At 44.0% G+C, this 22654-nt stretch overlaps 1 protein-coding gene across 3 annotated transcripts in view; it reads right to left on the bottom strand.

Annotated features, from left to right (window-relative positions):
• Nucleotides 1-22654, bottom strand: part of SMARCAD1 (SWI/SNF-related, matrix-associated actin-dependent regulator of chromatin, subfamily a, containing DEAD/H box 1) — a 270689-nt gene that overhangs the window by 202557 nt on the left and 45478 nt on the right. For all 3 annotated transcript variants that reach the window (XM_033958219.1, XM_033958199.1, XM_033958210.1), the window contains exons 5-6: nucleotides 17736-17802; nucleotides 4369-4472 (exon numbers count right to left, since the gene is read on the bottom strand). In XM_033958219.1, the coding sequence (XP_033814110.1) occupies nucleotides 4369-4472; nucleotides 17736-17802 (171 nt within the window). The remainder of the gene's footprint in view (nucleotides 1-4368; nucleotides 4473-17735; nucleotides 17803-22654) is intronic.

A 22654-nucleotide genomic window follows, 5' to 3' on the forward strand; every position in this document is an offset into this window, starting at 1 on the left:
GAACTCAAAATAGGTGATGAAATGAAAATTATAGTTGAGGACTCTGGAGGTCATCATCGAATTCTGGTAGATGCGATGACCAAATCTGTCCATCGTTTTACCTTCCCTTCCCGGAGGAACAGTGGCATACACCTGAGAAGGGTGAGAACGTTTCAAAGAAGATTCAACCAGAAGGGATTGGTGAGACAATTGATTGTTGTCAAACCCCTTATGATGTACTGTCCGGTATCTGGAGTCCAATTTGCCTGGAACAGCTGGAATGGAATAAGGAGTTTCCAGACAGCGGACAAAGGTTTGATCCAAAAGCTTTTGAAGAGGAAGCTTGAGAGATTCAGCCGGAGGTTGAGGAAGATGCATGGTCTCGAGATACTCATTGGAGCACTTCGAGCCAGTATCAAGTTGAATATCCAAGTCAACTGCCATCTGATGCAGAAAAGATGAAAAAGACAGCTGATCTGCCAAAGCCTGGCCTCGAGAGTGACTCGAGGATGTCGAGGCAGCTTGATCCAGCAAAGAAGGAGATCTGGATGGAGAAAAAGAACCCACCGAGTCCTCGAGGTCCGGAAGCGGAAGGTTCGATGTAGGCGGTGGAGAATATTGAAGAAAAGGCTGCTTGCGATGAAGCGAGGCATGCCTGGATAAATGCTTCGAAGAATGCCTCGATCTGTGATGCGAGCTTAGCGGACAACTTGAGTCGTCTTCTACAGCCTCACAAATGGACTCTCCATTCCACGCCCCTTCATCACATCTTCTCTCAGTGGGGAACGCCTCAGATAGACCTCTTTGCAGCCCCCCACAACTACAAACTGCCTCAGTTCTGCTCCAGGATCTACACTCCTCATCGCCTCGAGGCAGATGCTTTTCTTCTGGACTGGATGAATCTCTTTCTATATGCGTGCCTCGAAGCAGGCCTCGATAAACGATGAAAGCATGTCCCAGCCGAAGCCCCCAGAGAATGGATAGGGCTGGAGGCTGTGGGACGAAGCAGCGGAGGCTGAGTGGAAGAACCTCGATGCACTCACAAAAACTCTGCTCCTTGCTGTCCATGCCTAGATGCCAGACCAGACACTCGCAGAGACTCTGCTCCCTGCAAAGAGTGTGCATAAGACAGAGACATAGGAGGCGGCTCGATCTCACGGGAGACCTCGGTATGCCCAGGCTGAATTTGTGAGAGAAGCTTCGGCCCCATGGTTGTAAAGAGCTGAATGAATTGCTTCTCTAACAAGGTCTGGAACGAAGCCGGCAAGGATGGATCCGCATCTCCAACGGGACCTCGTGTTCCCTCGAGGCAGTATGAGAGTGCTTGGACTTAGAAGCCTTAGGCACTTTAAGCACCACCGGGGGAATGGGCTGCTGTCCTATCTGACCTGAAAAGACAGAGGAAGGTATCGCAGCAGGCGTCGAAGACAGAGCCAGTACAAACGAGGCAGGTTTGATGAGGCTCGGAGTAGAAGCTGTGGAAGCCGGAAGAGCTTCGGATGAGGTCGAGGGCGAAGCACCCTTCGAGGACGAAAGCTCCAACGCAGACTCCTTGCTGAAAAGCTGCTCCCACAGGATGCAATGACGTTTGAAAGCACGAGACTTAAGCGTTGAGCAAGGTCGGCACGATTTCGGGAGATGTTGAGGCCCAAGACACCGAAGACAGCGTCGATGAGGGTTCGTGAGGGAAATCGCGCGCTGGCACTTGGAACACTTTTTAAAACCGGTTGCAGGCCGGGACATAGGCCGAAAAAGCGCCGCCGCAAGATCGAAGCCGCGGGGCTGTGGCCACGAGGCCTGCCCGGTTGAACGAACGAAATTTTTTTTTTTTAAAAGAAAGAATAAAACAAAGAATAAAACAGCAATTCTGAGTAAAAAGAACACAAAATTGCGGACTAAAGAAGGCACAAGTGAAAACACTTCATGCAGAGAGTCGAAGACGGACTTCTCGACTCCGCGGAAAAGTAAGAACTGAGGAGACGCGCCCTGCGCTGGGTGGGAAGGCACTCGCGCATGTGTGGTGCGGGCGACTCGAAACTTTGAGTTTCTTCAAGCAAGTCTGCTTGTGAGGCGTCCGGATCGAGGCTCCGTCGGATGACGTCACCCACTTGTGAGAATACCTGCCTGCTTGTCCTGGGATAATGTATTCTGCTCAAGTGGTTGGAGACTGATGCTCTGGATTTTTCCCTCTGAAGGTGTTGGTTGATTACCCTTCTGCAGTGAGAACGGAGAGACATTCTGGATCTTTAATCTTTGCCGGGGTGCTCTTTTCCATGCACATGTAATCTCTCACTACTCTGTAACCAGAGCTGTGAGATCTGATGTGATGGAAAGAAGGATGTCCAAGTATAAGAACAACTCATGACAGTACATTGAGACATGGAGGGCTGCACCTCACCTCTAAGTTCAGTTCCTTTATGGTGTCCGCTATAAAACAATGGACAGATGCTGACTTAAACAGCCGATGAACAGCAGGGTCATCACCCTTATCTGTGCTCTCAGAGACCAGCTGGCTTGCCATTCTGCAAGCGGTAACCAGGTCATCCAGGGTGGATACAATATCCATGGTATCTGCTTGCCAGTTCAGGCCGTTGGGATCCATGACGATAGGGATACTGGGGACCCAAACAGGAACCTCCACAAAGGAAGGCTCTGACAGAGAAGCTGGCACAGCGCCCATCAGCTATGCCGCCTGGGTCAGGTCCATGAGATATGCTCTCCACATGAGCTGAACAAATTCTGGGGAAAAGTCACATATTGGAGCTGACATCAACTCCTTGTGAGGTCCCCGGACTCTGTATGCCAGCGTTTCTATCACTGCGAGAATCAAGGTGAGATTTTCTACCAATTGCTCAGACCCAACCTGGCTCTCCAGCTCTGAAGGACCCTGAGGAGGCAAGGCTCAAAGCTCCCACTCTCTCCCCTTGTGTGCTATGCCACACAGACGCTTCTCAGCTAGTAATTCGGCATAATCTACATATGAATTCACATTTACAGTGGCAGAGAAATCCATCACTAATGAATCGAGGGGTTTTGAGGAAGAAATTTGAAGTTTAAATTAGATTGCTAACAATCCAAGATGGCCAATGCTAGAAAATCCGTACCTAAAACACCTTGTGGAGACTTTCCAAAAGTTCAATACTGGTAATTTGGGGTTTTTGAGGGTGGGAGACCTGACCCTTATCCCCAGAAATCACTGAAAACCCTATTTTCAGACCCCCCCTCCCTCTGATTCTTCCATAGGAAGTAATGGAGCTGTACTTACAGTCTCCACAGTGTCTATATAGCTGAAATGAAGGAAAAGGATTTTCTGCCTCAGCTTTTCTCCAAACAGCTCAAATCTCAGGATTTTCGGGCTGCCAGTCAGACGGACCACAACTGAAACCTCCACCTCCATGGAACCTCTCCATATGACCGGGGGAGAGAAAATGCAGCCTGTGCCCTGATACCCTGAGGGCTGTTAAGACAGGGCGCATCCAGCCTGCGCTTAAACCTCCGACCAGGTCAGAAGGTAAGCATGCTCCCGGGGTGAAAGACCCCGAGCTCCGAAGGCTAGCTCCACAAGTCCACTTGAAGCTTGCCCTATGGAGCAGAAGTTCAGCGTCATGGAAAATGCATCTTTTCACAGGCAGAGAACACTCCAAAGGGTCTCCATACACCAAGACCACCGAAAAATGAAATTTAAGTGAAAAAATAAGAAAGGAAGCAGATAAGATCAGAAAGACTTTTGTATGGTTCGCCTGCAGAAATGAAAACTGCAGGGGGGCTCTGTATTCCTCTGCCAAGTGGGAGGACCAGAAAAGAGAAAAAAAAAGTGTTGGATTTCTGCAACATCCGGTTCGTGGGTTGGGATGAAACACCTGTTGTAATGACTCCGGAGTGGATGTAACAGAATTTTGATTTAATTACCTCTAGGGTCGATTTTCAAAGCATTTTAACTAGCCAGAAATGGATCCTGGCCGGTTCAATGTCCTGTCAATGGCCAATCATTAATTTCCAGCAGCACTTAACTGGTTAATGCTGTTGAAATAAAAAAAAACAGGCTACTTTGGGGCATTCTGGGTGCCAAGTTAGCACTTGGCCAGTTAAATTCGATGCTAGTGCCCGGGCATGGCCCAGTACTGAATTTCCAGGTCTAACACTCGCAGCAGTCAGCAAAACGTTGATTGCCATTAACTGAATACTGAACCCTTTATGCTTGCATCAATGGTTTACATGAAGAGCATACTTATAGAAATAATGACTCGCATGCAAAAGTGATAAAGATATAGATATTAAAGATAAAGATATAGTCACAAAGATCAGAAAGGTGTCCGACTCGGTTTGTTTCTCATTATGTATAAGAGGTCTTGTTTTAACAAGTTTCAGATAGGATACAGAAAAACTTACATGGTGATCTTTCATCTTTTTTGTGAGTTGAACATCTTCACTGCTTTGGGAAATATTTTGGGGGGGTGATTCAAATGATTCCAATTTTCTTTTCTTAGATGAACCTTTAAAATTTTAAAGAAATCAATGATCTTTAGCATAGCTATTTCTGATGATAGAACAGAAACATTTTGTTGAAAACAAGATAAATGTTAAATTTATGTCTTCAAAAAAGTAGGGTGTTTCAGAATCATGGCACAAGTTACACAGTAGATGACGGTAAATAAAGACCTGAACTGTCCATCCAGTCCACCCAACAAATCACACTCATTATCAATGCTTGATTATACTAACAATGAAGATGGTTATAAAATATGTATACATATATTTGACATTTTCACCAGCTCTTATGTCCCGACTACTAAAGTTTATTTATTCCTTTTTTTATACCGTTTTCCCAGGAAAGCTCAGAACGGTTTACATGAATTTATTCAGGTACTCAAGCATTTTTCCCTGTTTGTCCCAGTGGGCTCACAATCTATCTAATGTACCTGGAGCAATGAGGGGATTAAGTGACTTGCCCAGGGTCACAAGGAGAATCGTGGGTTTGAACCCACAATCCCAGGGTGCTGAGGCTATATGTAGCTTTAATCACTGTGCCATACTCTCCTCTCTCCAGTACATCCAAATCTGTCTTGCCATACTCAGAACACAGAGCGTAAAAGTCTGCCTGGAACTGGCTTTAATTCTTCATATCCAACCTCTCTAAACATCACCCAACTATATAAGCACAACTGGGAAACAAAAAAATGACAACATAAAAGGTGTTGAACAGATATTTTCTTCTTTCTTCCCTATTTAGTTCTGAGTGTATGCAGACCATACCTCAGGCAAAGTTCTCACCAGTTCCATAGCTTAAGAAGGAATTCAGTTCTTGGAGAGGAGAGAAAGCACAGTTACTTACCGTAACTGTTGTTATCCAGGGACAGCAGGCAGATATTCTCAACAGGTGGGTGACATCACCGACGGAGCCCCGCAGTGGACAGCCTCGCAAGCAGACTTGCTTGAAGATCTTTGTAAGAGCTTACGAGTGCTGCACTGCACATGCGCAAGTGCCTTCCCGCCTGAGTCAGGGCGTGCATCTCCTGTGAGGTACCTCAGTTCAGATAACTAGCTAAGAAGCCAACCAGGGAAGGAGGGTGGGTTGTGAGAATATCTGCCTGCTGTCCCTGGATAACAACTGTTACGGTAAGTAATTGTGCTTTATCCCAGGACAAGCAGGCAGCATATTCTCAACAGGTGGGTGACCTCCAAGCTAAGCATAATGGGATGGAGGGAGAGTTGGCAAGTTAAAAAAAGAGATTTCGTAAAACAGACTGGCAAAATGGCCATCCCTTCTGGAGAAAGTATCCAGACAGTAATGAGAGGTGAATGTATGAACCGAGGACCAAGTGGCAGCCTTGCAGATTTCCTCAATAGGAGTTGATCTGAGGAAAGCTACAGACGCCACCATTGCTCGAACTCTGTAGCCCGTGACTCGACCCTGCAGAGGGAGACCAGCCTGAGCATAGCAGAAAGAGATGCAAGCAGCCATCCAGTTGGATATGGTTCGCCTCGAGACAGGATGCCCCAACTTATTTGGATCAAAGGAGATGAAAAGTTGTAGGGCTGTTCAGTGAGGTTGAGTGCATTGCAAGTAGAAAGCCAAGGCACGCTTACAGTCCAAAGTATGGAGCGCCACTTCTCCAGGGTGAGAATGAGGCTTTGGAAAAAATACTGGAAGAACAATAGATCGATTGATGTGAAATTCTGAAACAACTTTAGGCAAGAATTTCTGGTCATAACACTGCCTAGTGGACGGCTTTCGGGAAGCTACCAAAATGTCCTGTACAGATTGAGAAAACTGTAGAGAGTCAGTTAGATTGAAAGGTACCAAGCTGTTAAATGTAGAGACTGCAGATTGGGATGAAGTAAGGATCCTTGACTCTGAGTAAGCAGAGAGGGAAAAACTGGTAGAAGTAGAGGCTCCTTGGTGCTGAGTTGAAGTAGAAGGGAGTACCACGGTTGTCTGGGCCATCGAGGAGCTATCAGAATCATGGTGGCATGGGCTGTCTTGAGTTTGACAAGAGTCTTGAGAATCAGAGGGAATGGAGGGAAGGCATAGAGAAACTGACCCATCCAGTACAGGAGGAAAGGATCTGCCTCGAGACGCTGGGGAGAGTAAATCCGGGAGCAGAACTGAGGCAGCTTGTTGTTGAGGGGAGACGCAAAGAGGTCTATCTGAGGGGTCCCCCACTGAACAAATACCTGACGCAGAGGTGAGGAATTGAATGTCCATTCGTGAGGTTGCAGAAGATGACTGAATTTGTCCGCCAGACAGTTGTGCTGACCTTGAATGTAGACAGCTCTGAGAAAGATGTTTTGATGGATTGCCCAATCCCACAGCTTCAGAGCTTCTTGACAAAGGGAGTGATATCCCGTACCTCCCTGTTTGTTGACATAGTACATGGCAACTTGGTTGTCCATCCGGACAAGGACTACCTGGTCGTGAAGGTGTTGAAAAGCTTTGAGAGCATTGAAAATCGCTCTGAGTTCCAATAGATTGATGTGATAAAGATGGTCTGCGGGAGACCAATGGCCTTGGGTACGGAGACCGTCTAGATGGGCTTCCCCATGCGTAGGTTGACGAGTCTGTTGTAAGAACATTCTGATGAGGGAGTGTGGAATAGCAAACCTCTGGAAAGATTGGAAGAGAGCATCCACCAGTGGAGAAACTGCCACAACAAAGGAGTTACTGCACTTTGTTGAGAAAGTGGGTCGGTAGCTTGTTGCCACTGAGATACCAGGGTCCACTGAGGTATGCGAAGGTGAAGTCTGGCAAATAGAGTCACGTGAACTGTAGAGGCCATGTGACCGAGCAGAATCATCATTTGTCTCGCTGAAATTGATGTGGGATGAGACACCTGATGGCAAAGACGAATGAGGGCATCCTGACGTGGTGTAGGCAGGAACGCTCTGAGGTGGAGAGTGTCCAGAGTGGCCCCAATGAACTGAAGAGACTGTGATGGGGTCAACTGGGATTTTGGAAAGTTGATTTCGAACCCCAGACATTGGAGGAACATAATAGTCTGTTGGGTTACTGCAATAACCCCTTGTTGAGAGGGGGCTTTGATGAGCCAGTCGTCCAGGTACAGGAAAACCTGAATACCCTGAGTATGGAGGGCTGCAGCTACTACCACCAGACACTTCGTGAAGACTCTGGTGGATGAGGCGAGACCGAAAGGAAGAACTATGTACTGTAGATGAAGATTCCCCACCCAGAATCGTAGATATTTGCGAGAGGCTGGATGAATCGGGATATGAGTGTAAGCCTCTTTGAGATCCAGAGAGCATAGCCAATCTCCTTGATTCATCAAGGAATATAGAGTTGGTAAAGAAAGCATTCAAAACTTCTCTTAGACTAGAAACTTGTTGAGAGCTCTGAGGTCCAAAATGGGTCGCAAATCCCCCGTCTTCTTTGGGACTAAAAAATAACGGGAATAAAAGCCCGTGTACCGTTGGTTCAAGGGAACTTCCTCAACAGCTCGAAGGTGAAGAAGAGCCTGAGCTTCCTGAAGAAGGGGAAGTTGCGACAAATTTGAAGGACACTGTCTTGGAGGGCGATCTGGAGGCACCTGAAGAAAGTGAAGTGAGTATCCCTCCCGAAGGATGGTGAAAACCCAGAGATCTGAGGTGATTATCTCCCACTGGTGATAAAAATGGTGAAGACGACCTCCTATGGGCAGAAGAGAAGCCTGATGGAGGGAGGGTGGCATGCTCAGACTGGGAATGTCAAAAAGACTGAGCTGGTTTAGCCGCAGCAGGAGTCTGAGCTTTCTGCTGTAGTTGTTGCTGTGGTGGCCTTCTAGGCGGAGGCCTGGAGAAAGCTGTCGTCGTTTTTTTGAGGATAACGAAGTGGTGGTTGCTTGTATGGCCGAGCAGGAAGAGTCTTAGGCTTCGGCCGAATCAAGGAAGCAAAAGAACGCTCATGTTCAGAAAAATGCTTAGTAGCAGTTTCAAATCATCAAAAAGTTCATTTCCATGGCAAGGCAAGTTCGCTAGACGGTCCTGTAAATTGGGATCCATGTCAACAATGCAAAGCCAGGCGAGGCGACGCATGGCTACAGCAAAGGCAGAAACAATGGAAGAAAGCTCAAAAGCATCGTATGTGGCTTGCAGCATGAAGTTGAAGTTGAGACAGAGTTCGGATAATCTGTTTGAATTCCGGAAGACACTGCTCCTCAAGAGCCAGGTAGAACTTAGGCAGCAATTTGAGGAAGTGATTAAAATAAGCAGTGAATGTGTAGTTGTAATTGAGAATTCTGTTAGCCATCATGGAATTCTGATAGAGCCTACGGCCAAACTTGTCCATGGTATGGCCCTCTCTGCCTGGAGGGACTGCAGCATAGAGCTTAGATGGGTGAGCTTTCTTTAAAGAAGATTCCACAACCAAGGACTAGTGAGACAATTGAGATTTCTCAAAGCCTTTGCAAGGTACAGTGCGATACCTGGATTCCAGCTTGGATGGAATAGCAGTAATGGAATAAGGAGTTTCCATATTCCTGAAGAAAGTTTGCTTCAATACTGGAGTCATAGGAAGCCGCAAGGTCTCCTTGGGTGGATGAGGCAACTCCATATCCGCCAAGTACTCAAGAGTGTATTTGGAGTCAGAATGGAGATCCATCTGCAGAGCTTTTCCCAAGTCAAAGACAAACCTGACAAAAGAGGCAGACTTGAGAGGTCGAGGCACCCTCAGGAGGAGGAGTGCGAGACTTAGGAACCACTGAATAGGAAGGAAAAGCCTCTCTGGAATATTGAGAAGGAAGCTCAGAATCCAGGAGCACAGTGATCGAAGAAGCTCCACTACCTGCGATGGGAGGAGTCAGAGAGTGTTTGCGCTTCAAAAGCCTCGATGGTGAAGTCCCCGGTGTTCGAGGAACAGAGTGGGTCGAGGCAGGAGGAGAAGGCTCCCTCGGAAGTGGTCTCGATGGAGAAGTCTTAGACCTCGATGGACTTCGAGGAGAAGCAGCCGGTGTAATGGCTTTGCGAGACTTATGTTTAGATTTAGTAAAAGTCTCGATAGCCTTTGATAAACGAGGCATAGAAGACTCAGTATCCAGAGGAGGAGAGGGTTTCCGCTTTAGAAAAGACTCCTGACTGAGCTTGGAAGCAAGATGCCTCAAATGCCTCCAGCGATGCCTCGATCAAGGTTCAGGAGACTGTGTCCGAGGAGTAGCGAAGAGTCACTGGACTTTAGAGGCTTGCCTCGAGGTGCTTCAACAGGGGTCACAGACTGCCGCTCAGGCTGGCTCGTAGGAAGCAGGGTCGAGGTCAGAAGGAGCTGAGCCACGACCGAGGAAATTTGAATGGTCAGAATGGCTTTCAACATGTCCTCAAACATAGGCACAGAGACAAAAGGATCAGGTCTCGAAGGTGCAGCAGTGCGCTCCAAGGAGGGCGAGCTCATAGAAACATAGAAGATGATGGCAGAAATGGGCCAAGGACCAACAAGTCTGCCCACTCTATTGACCTCCCCCCTAATTTCTTCTTTGAAGTGATCCCACATGCTTATCCCATTTTCTCTTAAAATCCAGCACGCTGCTGGCCTCAATTATCTGCATTGGAAGAGTATTCCAATGATCAACCACCCTTTCGGTGAAGAAATACTTCCTGGTGTCACTATGATATCTCCTACCCCTGAGTTTCAATGGATGTCCTCTTGTCACCGTAGTTCCTTTAAGAAAAAAAGATATCCTCTTCTACCTCAATATGGCCCATGACATATTTGAACGTCTCGATCATATCTCCCCTCTCTCTACGTTCCTCGAGTGAGTATAGCTGTAACTTACCCAGCCATTCCTCATATGGGAGATCCTTCAGTCCTGAGACCATCCTGGTGGCCATTTGCTGAACCGACTCAATTTTCCGCACATCTTTTTGATAATGTGGTCTCAAGAATTGTACACAATATTCTAGATGAGGTCTCACCATGGATCTGTACAACGGCATTATAACTTCGGGCTTCCGGCTGACGAAACTTCTTCGGATACAACCCATCATTTGTCTAGCCTTGGAGAAAGCTTTCTCGACTTGATTGGCAGTCTTCATGTCTTCACTAATGATCATTCCCAAGTCCCGTTCTGCTGCAGTTCTTGCTAAGGTCTCACCATTTGGGGTGTAAGTTCTGCATGGATTTCTGCTGCCAAGGTGCATGACCTTACACTTTATGGCATTAAAACTTATTTAATGTATATAAACAACCTGCCCGGTAGGTTTGCCTTTTGTCTGTTTGTTTTCTTGTTATCTTGTTTTGTTTATTTAGGCAGGTTGATAAGTTTATATATATTTTTTGGTTTTAGCGGCATTTCTTCCTTTTGAGAAAGAGAGCTTGAAACACGGCCTGTGTCAAGGAGGAAGGAGGAGTTAAGAAGAACGATAACGATAAGGAACTGTTTCCTATAGCTCGTGGGCTTCATGATTGTGTGAACATTTGGTGCTTCCGTTTCTGGTTCTGAGGACAGTCTCTTGCACCTTGGTTATTTTCTGTTTTTGTTTTATTTTTCGTATGGACTTCCTGCATATCTACCTGGTCTTCATTTGAACTTATTTTTTTGTCACTTGAACTTTGGATATTTTTTTGTCACTTGATCTTTTGAGATTTTTTTACGTCAATGACTGTTTCTGTGATTGTTTGAACTGTTGCACTATTTTTCACGCTGGTTTTGCATTTGTGTTGCTGTTTATATTATTATCATTATTTTTAGGATTACCCTTTTGAACTGTCTTTTAGTTTCTACGATTGAAAAAAAATTTTGGTTTGTTTATATTTGACTTTATTATATTTTTTTTGGGGGGGGGGATTTTTCTTTTGGGATCCCTTTCTACAGTTCATGATCATGAAGCTTTTGTCTTTGTTGTGTGGTTTGTCTTACATGTTTATATGTTGATGGTACTGATTTTATATAAATCTAAATTGTATTGTGATATTTTTGAGATGAATAAAAGTTTTGATAATTGTTTAAGCTCATTTAGATATTTTTTGTTTGTTATCAACGCTTGTTATATTTATACTCTTTATGTGATTGAATGTGAGGGGTTCTTAGCTTGTTATTAAAACTTAGTTGCCAAGTTGAGGACCAATGTTCCAGTAAGAGTAGGTCCTGCGTCATACAGTCGGGCACTGTGCTTTTGCCTACTATGTTGCATAGTTTGGCGTCATTGGCGAATAATGTAATTTTCTCTCAAAGCCCCTGAGCCAGGTCCCTTACTAAGATATTAAATAGGATCGGACTCAAGACCGAGCCCTACGGCACTCCACTGATCACTTCCGACGTTTTGGAGAGAGTACCGTTCACCACCACCCTCTGAAGTCTACCTTTGAGCCAGTCTTTTACCCATGCAGTTAACGTTTCTCCTAATCCCATCAAACTCATCTTGCTCAATAACTGCAGTGTGGGACACTATCAAAATCCTTACTAAAGTCCAAGTACATGACGTCCAGGGACTCCCCCATATCCAGCTTTTTCATTACCCAGTCAAAGAAAATGATCAGATTGGATTGGCAGGACCTTCCCTTTGTAAATCCATGTTGATGGGGATCTCGTAGATTCTCATTATTCAGGATCGTATCTAATTTGTGTTTGATTAGTGTTTCCATAATTTTACTATCGATGTGAGACTCACCGGTCTGTAATTTGCAGCCTCTGTCCTGCATCCCTTTTTGTGGAGTGGAATTACGTTAGCTGTTTTCCAGTCCAATGGGACTCTTCCTGTACTTAGGGAAAGATTGAAGAGCGCAGATAACGGTTCCGCCAGGACATCACTCAACTTCCTAAGCACCCTGGGATGTAATTTGTCTGGTCCCATGGCTTTGTTCACTTTGAGCTTTGAAAGTTCATAGTAGACGCTGCTGGACGTAAACTCAAAATCTCAAAACGGGTCTTTTGAGCTCTCCCTTTTCTGCAGCTGTGGACCGGATCCTGGCGCCTCGCAGGTAAAGACTGAGCAGAAGTATTTATTTAGTAGTTCGGCTTTATCGGAGTCCGATTCTACATAATTCCTAAGGCGCACTATCCTCGAGGATGAGTATTCCCTATGCTTGGAGACACGCTTAGCTGGAGGTCTGAAAGAGGCTGGCAGGACCGTAGACACGGCCTGGAATGCCTGAGACTCTGGAGGCTTCTTAGAAATGGTACCTGAAGGAGAGACAGGAGACTTACCCACCGAAGAAGACTTCGAAGGAACTGCAGGCAAGGCCTTCAAGACCGAAGGTGTCGAGGTCGAGGTCGAGGCCTTGGTGGAGACAGTCATGGGTGTCGGGGTCGAGGTCTTGGAAATCGAGGCCGTCCCCGAAGCTGAGGTTGAGACCCTCTCAGCAGGCTGCTCCATAGTATCAAATAGTTGAAGAAGCTTGGCATTTCTCCTGCGAAGGGCTCGAGATTGAAGGGCAGCACAGCGCGAACAAGTGTCGGGGCAATGTTCATGACCCAGGCAAGCAATACACTGACGATGAGGATCAGCGACTGAAATAGCCTTGCCGCGCTGGCTACACTTTTTGAACCCGGTAAGAGACCGGGACATAAAAAAAAATCAAGGCCGACGAACGAACGAGGTTGAGCGGCCAGGCCTAGGCCAAAAGGTCGCCAGCCGGATGTTTTTTTTTTTAAACGAAAAAGAAAGTAATGCGAGCACAGCGACTAACAAAAATAAGAAAGCTGCGGTGAGAGAAGGCAACGAAGGGCTGCAGAGCTGAAGTGAATAGGACTTCTCGGCTCCGTGGAAAATGTTGAACTGAGGTACCTCACAGGAGATGCGCACCCTGACTCGGGCAGGAAGGCACTCGCGCATGCGCAGTGCAGCACTCGTAAGCTCTTACAAAGATCTTCAAGCAAGTCTGCTTACGAGGCTGTCCGCTGTGGGGCTCTGTCGGTGACATCACCCACCTGTTGAGAATATGCTGCCTGCTTGTCCTGGGATAAGTATTGTGTACTTGTCAATCCCGCTCTGAGAAACAATGCTTTTTCAGTCAATTCAGATGAGAAACAATGCTTTTTCAGGCAATAGTATGACTGAGACAAACATACTACTGGATGACTCCAACACTCAGGGTTGCTCTGTTTAGCTATACTTTATCCATTGTCCAGGAGCAACATGATCACAAAAAATGTGAACTTTGCCAGTGTTGCAAAGACATATTTTTCCAACAGCTTGACAGGCTGCTTCTCCAATTGTGGACTGATCTAAGCAGTAGTGTGAAGTGGATATAAGAAGAGAAGACAGAGTCACTGCTTTGCTTTATAGTGCTCAGCAAAGCATATTTCATGAGAACTGCAGAAGCTCCGATCTGATGAGGTTTTACATCAATGGTTAGAAAAGTGCTAATTCATAACACAATTGGACACAAGACGATAACCAATTCGCTAAAGTTCATTTGACTGAATTTGATCAGAAAATCCACCAATATTAGGGTCAAAAGAAACAAACAGCTATGTAGACCAGTGTTTTTCAACCTTTTTACACCTATGGACGGCAGAAATAAAATAATTATTCTGTGGACCGGCATCGGCTGATACTCTTGCTGGGAACAGTAGCTGCCCAGGATCTGGATGCCTGAGGATGTCTGGAATTGGATACTCTTGCTGGGACTAGTCAATACAGTAGCCCTGAGAGTTCAGATTTGAGTGAGGACCCCTCCGTCAGCAGACCTTTTAAGCATGGCTCTGTCCTCCATTTTAATGCTGAAGGTTCTGAAAGCACAAAAAATATTTTAATTTCCTCTTTCTACATCACAGTGTTCAGTCATGGACCCTTCTAATATGCTGTCCTTTTTTTTTTTTTTCACGTCCCATCCACAGCTTCTTGGTCTGGATACAGAACAATGGGATACCCCAGACTGCTCTCTCTGGCTCTCTCAAGCTATGTCTAAGTTTTATCCACTGGCTCCTGCTTTTCAGCCCCGCCCATCTCTACCCAATCTCCACCCCAGACCCCGCCCCCATAATAGTACTAATTGTAACACTATTTTTTCCATTCATTTTTCACAGATGTACAATATAATCTTATTAACAACACATAATGGTTAACCACAAAATTAAACTACACAAAGCACACTGACAGCAGATGTAAATTCTCAAAATTGACATAATTCAATCACTAAATTCAAAAATAAAATCATTCCCCCCTATCTTTGTTGTCTCCCTCCCTCCATGCTATGCCTTACCTTCTAGCCTGCTCACGCCTGGCCATTTTATGCCGCCCCTGGTATTATCTTCAGGCCGGCTCCCTCTTCCTCACTGATGCAGTGCACAAAGTTGCGGGCAGCACTTCCTTGCGCTTCCTGTGCCTCATTTGGAACTCTTCCCTCTGACGTTGCAACGTCATAGAGAAGGCTTCCGGTTCAGGCGCAGGATGTGTGTAGGAGCCACTGCTTTTGCACTGAATCAGTAAGGAAGAGGGAGCTGGTTCGAAGATAAATCAGCCATGAGGTCATCCAGACCTTTCCCAAAAAGAAGCTGACCCTTGAAAGGAAGTTTGCTTAAAATGGCCTTCAAGGCAGCGACCCCAGCCCAAGGATGGATTCAAAAAGGCAAGCACGCAGACACTGCATAAGTGGCACGAACTCAAATAAGATCATAAAGGGTGTCCTGCATATAATCCACACCGGTCATCACAAGTTGAGGACAGACATCCACTTCTGCAGAAGGTACCCTGTGAAATCTCGTGTGACAGGCACTCACCGCAAAGGAGGTTGCTGCCTTGAGACCTGAATAAGCCACTTCAAAAAAGGGTTTTTAAAAAAAAATATCCACTCTGCGATCCTGGGAGTCCTTAAACACTATTCTTCTGTCACTATGGAGGTCTGTGCATTGTGCATCCTGCGCCACGGTGGAATCCACCATAGGTTGCTCAAAAACTGCTGAAAAGCAGGAGCCAGTGGATAAAACTTAGACATAGTTTGAGAGAGCCAGAGAGAGCAGTCTGTATCCAGACCAAGAAGCTGTGGATGGGACGGGGGGGGGAGGGGGGAAAGGACAGCACATTAGAAGGATCCATGACTGAAAACTGTGACGTAGAAAGAGGAAATTCAAATATTTTTTGTGCTTTCAGAACCTTCAGCATTAAAATGGAGGACAGAACCATGCTTAAAAGGTCTGCTGACAGAGGGGTTTGCCGGTCCACAAAATAATTATTTTATTTCTGCCGGTACACTGGTGCAATCTCTGATCCTATCAACGCTGGACTACTGCAACATTATTTATCTAGGTATCCCCCCAAAAAAACAGTACAAAAGTTAAGAATAGTACAAAACATGGCAGTTCGCTTGATCTTCGGACTGAGGAAAAACGACCACATTAGCCCTTACTACAAAAAGTTGCACTGATTGCCAATGGAGGCGCGAATACTGTTCAAATTTGCCTGTATTTGTTTCAAGAAGGTCTGGGGCCTAGCGCCTTCCTACCTGCTACTTCAGATTACACAACCCCACACGACCAACTAGAAACAGAAATATCTTTACATATCCGAAGATCACAGGCTGCAAATACAAATCCTTTTTGGACAGGACCTTCATGTTCCAAGTAGGCAGACAGCAGTCCTGGATGGATAACCACATAAATAGAGCCAGTCTGATCTACGGCGCATTCCGAAAATCAATTAAAACAGTTCTGTTTGACAAATTCATCTCCTAAACAGAAGCCTCTCCTCTCAAAATGATATATTCTCTCTTCTACCTCAATGTAATTTGCTGTCCCCTACCTATTTCTTATGTAACCCTCACTTCTTGCATCCTGTAGTTCGCCGATTGTCCAGCCTTCTTCGAATGCGAACCGCCTAGAAGTCTTTCGACTATGGCGGTATAGAAGAATAAAGTTATTATTATTATCAGTGTACACAATCGATAGATTAGGGGCTGGGGAGTCCATTACATAGATTACATAGAGTATAACAGCAGAAAAGGGCCGATAGCCCAACAAGTCTGCCCACTCAAAGAGCCCTCCCCATCCCAAACAATTTTTAATCAAACTGATGGGTTTTGAGGCAGAAATAGAACTTTGAAAAAAAAAAAAAAAGACTGATAAAAATCCAAGATGGCCACTGCCAGAGAATTAGTGCCAAAATGGCAAAAATAAAGAAAATTCAAAAATAAAAATAGCAATTTAGGGTTTGAGGAGGTGGAAGACCTGAACCCTGCCCTCAGAAACTCTGAAAAATGCATTTTACGGAGTCCCACAGACCACCTCCATAGGAAATATTGGAGGTGTACTTACAGTCTGTGACGTGCTTGCCTGTCAGCTCTGTTATACTGCAGCTGAATGGAGGAAAATGATTTTCTGCCTCAGAAACTGCTCCAAATGACCAAACTTGAAGATCTTCGGACTGCCAGTCAGCAGACAGTGACTGTAACCTCTGCCTCCATGGAAACTCTCTACACTACCGGGGGCGGTAAATGCAGCCTGCACCCCGAAACCCAGAGGGAAATTTTACTCAGGACGCATACTGCCTGCGCTTAAACCCCTGACAGGGTCAGATGGCAAGCGAACTCCCAGGGGAATGGATCCCGTGTCCGAGATGGATAGCACAAGCAGGCTGGCTCCACAGATTCATCAAAGCCTCCCTGTGAAGCAGCAGTCCAGCTCTGTGGGAATGCATTCTTTCCTCTGGCAGAGGACACCGCACAGGGCATCAAGGCACTTAAACCACTGGAAAGAAAAATAACTTTTAAGTGAAAAAAATAAGAAAAAGATGCAGAGCACCTCCAAAAGACTTCTGCACTGATTGCTTGAAAACTGAAAACTACAGTGGGCTCTAACTCTCTCTCTAAGGTGGAAGGAGAATGTGCTCAGAAAAGTATTTGGATTTCTGCAACTCCCAGATTGCAGGAAGGAATTGAACACCTGGTGTATTGAATCCGGAAGGAATGTAACAGATCTGTAGGTTTCCTCCATAGTATGGCTTGGTAACAAATTTAAATATAGATGTAGCCTTTTATATAGAATTTTGTATGATAATGAGCAAAACTAACCCATCCCTTTGCTTTACTTCATGTTGCTTATTGCCAATCAATTTTAGTTAACCGATCCTAACCAACAACAGAAAAATGCACATACATACACTATTACATATACAATAGGACAGAATTAATTCAAATTTGAAACTTGGAAGCAGTAGTACCATTTGTCAAAGTTAAACCTAACTTATGCACCTTTGTGAAACAACCGAAAGAACCATAAGTTAAAGCTTTGGCAATTGGTACTAGTGTCCACAAATTTCAAACTTGAGCTATTTCGTCCTCTTTGTGTTTATGTGAATCACAACAGAAAGGAATAACGTGCACAATGAATACCACATACCTTTATTGTCATATGCTAACAGACCAGCAGCTACAGCACCATCCAAAGTACTTGTTGATTCTATCAGCTTGGAAGGAATAAAAAAAATAAATAAATTAGCGTTTCAAAAGGTGAACCTGAACGTCATTAATGTACTTCAATAAACTCATTCTTACAACTCAATAAGTTTTAGAATATTTCACAGGGAGAATAATTAATTTGAATCACAAAACTGATTTGTGATCTCACTTTAGAGATGATCATGCTTGGGCAGTAATTAACAAAGAATTGTTAACTGATACGTGCAGACAGAGGAATAAAATTAAAAGGAGTTTACAGACAAATGATTCTCAAGTTTGGGACACCAATATATACATGAAAACACAAAATCTGTACTTACAGTGCACGTACACAGAGGTGCCAATAAGGTAAACAAAAAAGTCTGTATAGGCAGTCTCCTTACACAACATAATTCCAAGACTGAAACTATGAACCGCTATGTGGAGAGCGATGAGGAAAAAGCAAACATACTAAACAAATAGCTCTGTATTCACGGAAGAAAATCCTGGAGGATGACTGCAATTGACTGGCAAAGTTACACGTAAGAATGGAGTGGGTACCGTGCCGTTCAGGGAAGAAAGTGTTTATGAGAGGGCATCGATGGGAACTCCAGTAACTTGGAACATGAGGACATTACTGGGCAGACTTTACAGTTTGTATTCCACAAATGACGAGATGGTTGGAAAGACTGGAGTAAGATTTCACAGCAACTCCAGTAGTTGGAACCTATGGACAGTACCAGGTCAACTTTACTGTTTATGGCCCAGATTAATTTAATCATGAATTTATAATGAGTGTATCTAACGGGAAGACTGGATGGACAATTCAGGTCTTTATCTGCTGTGATTACTATTTTACTATGTTACAGGAGTAAATGATGCTATTTACACACAATAGAAAGCTACAAGTTTAAAAAAATACATAGGAAAAGTATTTTGAAAGTGTTACTCTTCATTTACTGCAACTCCACCAATCACTGAGCGATGCAGTGATTCACTACTCTAATTTCCTAGTCCTTGGGGACTTCAGTATTCATGACGATGCCCCCTCCAATTCCAAAGCAGCACATTTTCTCTCTCCAATGCATGAAATGGGCTTCTGCACCTCGTAGCTTCTGAGGCCTTTTCCCTTATCCAGCTTTTGGTCTGTAGAATATATGATAAAGTAAAATTTTTGGCAAGAGAACATAGCACTACTGGTGGTTTTTGTTAGAGTTGTATACTTCTGCCAACTAATACACTTACCAACCCAGAATGCTGGTCATACTTTAGATCTCATTTTCATAGGCCTATCTTCATCTTTTTCTTTTGGAGCACACTATTACCCTGATCTTAGTTTCTTCCACCCTCACTTTTCAATCAGCCTCTTTTAAAACAGCGAGACCTGGCCCAACCACTGTTACTTCTTTACTGGCTAAAAATTTCTCCAAACCGGACCCTGATTCAGCTCATGCCCTTTCTAATCTCCTTTCTCCTAAATTTAAGTCCCTATTCCTTGATGATAAAGTCCAGAAATGGGACTCTTGTGATCCAATCAGGTCTGGACCATATTGCTCCTGTACAGACTAGCCAGATTAAAAGACTCCATGGTAAACTGCGGAATTGTGCTTATGAAATACAACTTACACAATACAGAGCATCTCTGGTGTGCCCATTGCACAATCGAGACCTGAAATCACTAAGTATGAGCTGCATCTTTATAATATTCATCTTAAATGGACAAAAGCTGCTTACCACTCCAAACTTGTCAGCTCTGTGATTAACCCCACCCATTGTCTTCTTCGCTTCACCTCTTCTGCTCACTAAACCCACCAATCTCATGGATAATACTGATCTATCTACTGCTGATTCCCTAGCTGAGGCATTTACTCAAAAGATTGCAAATCTTCAGCAGTCACTGGCTGTTCCATCGGTTACCACTATGGATGTATGCCCTTCTGAACCCTCTATCTATCTCATCATTCCCAATGTTACTTCACCTGGTCTTCATTCAACAAACCTAACTTACCCTCATTACATGCTGCTCTAATTTAGCAAACTTTCTGCAAACTGGACACCGTGCCTGCATCTTGGATAAAGTCACCCTTTCAAGGTCTTCTACCTTCTATTCTCTCAATCATTTCTCAAAGTCTCTCCTCGGGCACTGTCCTTTGTTCTTGGTCTCCTTAAATCTATCAGCTGCATTCAATTTAGTGGATCACCATCCTTTACTTACCCGTTTATCTGTAATTAGACTTGCTCGTGGTTTTCTTCATTCCTTACAGACAGATCTTTCTCAGTTACTTATCACACAACCACATCTTCTAGCCACAAAATCGCTTTTGGCATTCCACGAGGCTCCCTACTTTCCCCAATTCTTTTTAACATTTTTCACAGTCTCCTGGTTACCCTCATACAATCCTTCAATAGTAAGTTAATTATCTATGCCAATGATATTTTACTGATGTTTCCATGTTCATCATTCTATCTGTATCTCTCCTCTCTCCAGTCCTGCCTATCTACCCCTTCTACTTGGCTTCAAGAATACTGAATCCACCAGAATCCTTAACCCAGGCAAAATTGTTACTTGTTGGATGAACGGCCCTCTCTCAGCCTCTGGTGCTTTTTGATTTACCCATCTGTAAGGTCTCTAGCTTCAGATACCTAGGGGTCGTTCTGGATTCAAAACTATGTTTTAAAAAACACATCTCATGCAGTCAGGTTTTTACTCCCTCCACCAGCTCCATTAGCTTCATTCTTTCCTTGATTTTGATTCTTTCCATACCCTCATCCATGCCTTAATTATTTCAAAACTTGATTACTGCAATTCATTTTATTCCGGGATCACTGCTATACACTTTAAAAGCTTACAGACCCTACAGAACACTGCCATCTGTTTGCTTTGCCACGCCCAGCGATTCAACCATCTCACCCCACTCTTTTTACATCTGCATTGGCTACCAATACATTACCACATTTGTTTCAGGATTCTCTGTTTAACCCATAAGTCACTTCATACTGGTCAACCTCCCTATTCATCATTATTGGTTACTCCTTATACTCCCTCTCAAGCTCTTTGCTTGATTGCCTGACTCTTCCCTACCTGAAACAAGCTCATTACGAATCCATCAGAATGTCAGTGTTCTTGTTTGTAGCCCCAAAACTCTGGAATAATCTCCGCTCTGAACCACTTTTTCCAAATTTAATGCTTTATTGAAATCTTACTTTTTCTGTATGGCTTTTAATCTAGAGAGCGCTTGATGCGTTTCAGGAAAGGTTGCAAACAAGAGGTTTGCCCTGTTATGTTTCCTTAGTTTGCTCAGTGTAAATGTTGACCTGTCCTATCAAGCTTTTATAGAGCTCCTTTCTTTTAATGAATTTTTAATTATTGTAAACCGCTTTGACTCATTCGATGGAACTTTGTGGTATATCATGCTCGAATAAACCATAAAATAAAATAATGCAGGAAATGCATTAATATATCATCACAAGCAATAACATATTATATTACCATAACATATGTTAACAAAAAAGTTAACATCAGATACACAGTAATGAGACGCAAATAATGAGAATGTACGCAAAAAGTAAAGCTACTCACCTGTAGCGGGTGTTCTCCAAAGACAACAGGATGAATATTCATACTGGGGTGACATCACCAATGGAGTCCAGCATGGAGAGGCTCCCAGAATTCTTTTCTAGAAGCATTTTGAAGTGTCTCATCATGCACACATGTCCTCTCACGTGCAATTAGCATGCAAGTCCAGGTCAGTCTAGTAGAAATCAATGATAGAATGCATTTTGAAGGGGAGTTGGGTGGGGTGGTAAAAATATTCATTCTGTTGTCTGTAGAGAAGATATGCTACAGGTCAGCAATGTTGTTTTCTCCAAGGACAAGCAAAATGAAGAATATTCTTAGAACATAATAGCCATACTAGGTCAGACCAATGGTCCATCTAGATCAGTATCCTGTTTCCATAGTGGACAATCCAAGTAACAAGGACCTGACAAAAAAACCAATTCCATGCTAACGATCTCAGGGCAAGCACTGGCTTCCCCTATGTCTGTCTCAATAGCAGACTATGGACTTTTACTTCAGGAAATTGTCCAAACCTTTTTTAAACCCAGCTACATTAACTGCTGTTACCACATCCTCTGGCAATGCATTCCAGGGCTTAACTATTCTATGAGTGAAAAAAAATTTCCTCCTATTGGTTTTAAAAGTATTTCCCTGTAACTAGAGTGTCCCCTAGTCTTTGTCATTTTTGATGGAGTAAAAAAATTGATTCATTTATACCTGTTCTATACCACTCATGATTTTGTAGACGTCAATCATATCTCCCTTCAGTCATCTCTTTTTCAAGCTGAAGAGCCTCTTTAGTCTTTCCTCATATGAATGAAATTCCATCCCCTTTATCATCTTGGTTACTCTTCTTTGAAGTTTTTCTAATTCCGCTATATCTTTTTTGAGACAGTTATAGAAATTAGTAGTAGTAGTAGTAGTAGTAGATACGGCGACCAGAACCGAAGATGAGGTCAAATCAGGAAGCGATACAGAGGCATTATGGTATTCTTAGTCTTATTTACCATCCCTTTTTTAATAATTCCTAGCATCTTGTTTGCTTTATTGGCCACTACCACACATTGGGTTTTGGCATACTGTCTATGATGACTCCTAGATATTTTTCTTGAGCGCTGACCCCTAAGATAGACCCTAGCATGTGGCAACTATGATTTGGATTATTCTTCTCAATGTGCATCACTTAATTATCCACATTAAATTTCATCTGCCATTTGGATATCCAGTCTTCTAGTTTCCTAAGGTCTGCCTGCAATTTTTCACAGTCCACATGCATTTTAACAACTTTGAACAGTTAAGTGTCATCTGCAAATTTAATCACC

Source organism: Geotrypetes seraphini, chromosome 1 (genome assembly GCF_902459505.1).
Source record: "Geotrypetes seraphini chromosome 1, aGeoSer1.1, whole genome shotgun sequence".
NCBI lineage: Eukaryota > Metazoa > Chordata > Amphibia > Gymnophiona > Dermophiidae > Geotrypetes > Geotrypetes seraphini.